The sequence below is a fragment of the Penaeus monodon genome, chromosome 30, assembly GCF_015228065.2.
Source record: "Penaeus monodon isolate SGIC_2016 chromosome 30, NSTDA_Pmon_1, whole genome shotgun sequence".
NCBI classification, from domain to species: domain Eukaryota; kingdom Metazoa; phylum Arthropoda; class Malacostraca; order Decapoda; family Penaeidae; genus Penaeus; species Penaeus monodon.
In genome coordinates, this window is record NC_051415.1 from 15,737,290 (window position 1) to 15,738,595 (window position 1,306).

The 1,306-nt window shown below is 37.2% G+C and overlaps 1 protein-coding gene across 3 annotated transcripts in view; it reads right to left on the reverse strand.

Moving 5' to 3' along the window:
* The window catches only part of LOC119592557 (lysine-specific demethylase 4A-like), a 40,308-nt gene that overhangs the window by 16,342 nt on the left and 22,660 nt on the right, over positions 1-1,306 (reverse strand). For all 3 annotated transcript variants that reach the window (XM_037941427.1, XM_037941426.1, XM_037941428.1), the window contains exon 8: positions 910-1,074. In XM_037941427.1, the coding sequence (XP_037797355.1) occupies positions 910-1,074 (165 nt within the window). The remainder of the gene's footprint in view (positions 1-909; positions 1,075-1,306) is intronic.

The following is a 1,306-nucleotide window of genomic DNA, read 5'->3' on the forward strand; positions in this document are numbered from 1 at the left end:
AAATACCACAAATATATAGTCTAAAAAAGGCCACAATCCAATAACCTAAAAATACTGAACACTTGTGGCCTCAAGGCCACAGAGAGCTATCCCTTCATTCCTATACTTCATAGTGGGTTCTCCAGACAAATCTCCTCTCTATACCCCCTCTATGCCATCAGAGGCTACTACAGCCACCTTTCTGATTCCCTGCCCCCATCCCATACAATCCTCTCCTTACCCTTCATACTGTGGCCTTGTATTATTGAGCTTCTGGGACATCTTCATTTTTCTTTACTATATACACATGAATACATGACATACTACTATATAGATTATGAAACCTATTCCCTCCTCACCCCACCTTTTTTCATACACATAAGGTAGCTTTTTCTAACTGATGTTCCACTGTTCAGTAACTACATGAGAGGACATGTCTTTTCTGGTGTGTAAAATTGTAATAAAGGCAAGCTTTGCCCTTTGCCCTAGTCATTTGCAGCTAAGAGGCAAAGAAATACCAAAGAATTGCAGTCTTTGAGGATTAACATTTTCCAGTATGAAACACAGTTCTCTTTCAATTCATCACTTCAGTATAAATAAAGGATTTGTAACAAATCAATACAAACAATTAACACACATTTAAATCATTCTTACTGCTCTTTTAACATTTAAGAAAACTGTCAGTTCTAAAATCATAATCTATAGATTTCAGTATCCAAAAAGGAACCAAAAATGAGCAAAGAACAGATCAGCTACAGCTCCTCAGTTACCTAGTTTGTTGGTTAAGGCCTGGCAAAGCGAAAGCCCCCGAAATGAGATAGTTCCAGAGTTAGATACGACTAGTGAAATGCAGCTCAAGATAATATAATTGACCTTTCAAGACATCAACAAAAAAATAGAAATGGAACAGAAAAAGTAAACAAGACTAACTTCTTGTTGCACAGAACATCATTAATGGAAGGTTGTGCAGCGGCAGTGGAGCGGGTTGGGTCCTCTGGGTGAGGCCCAATGTCCTTGCCTGCCAACCAAAGTTCATAACGCTCAGGCTGGAAACGCTTCACAAATGTGTCCATGGAAATCTTGACCATGTCCCCTCTGCAAAAATCAAAATTTCATGAATTCATTACTACTAAAATCATATTAAAGAAAAGTTACTTAAAGACTTTTGTACTTTAAACTAAACAAAAACAAGAAAACACCATAACACATCATAAGAATAAGAGCTAAGATAACCCCATTTACACATTCTTACTATAAACTCAAAGTGTGATTACCCAGAAACAATTTTAACACACTGGCCCAAAGAGTATAGCTACTATCATCAGTA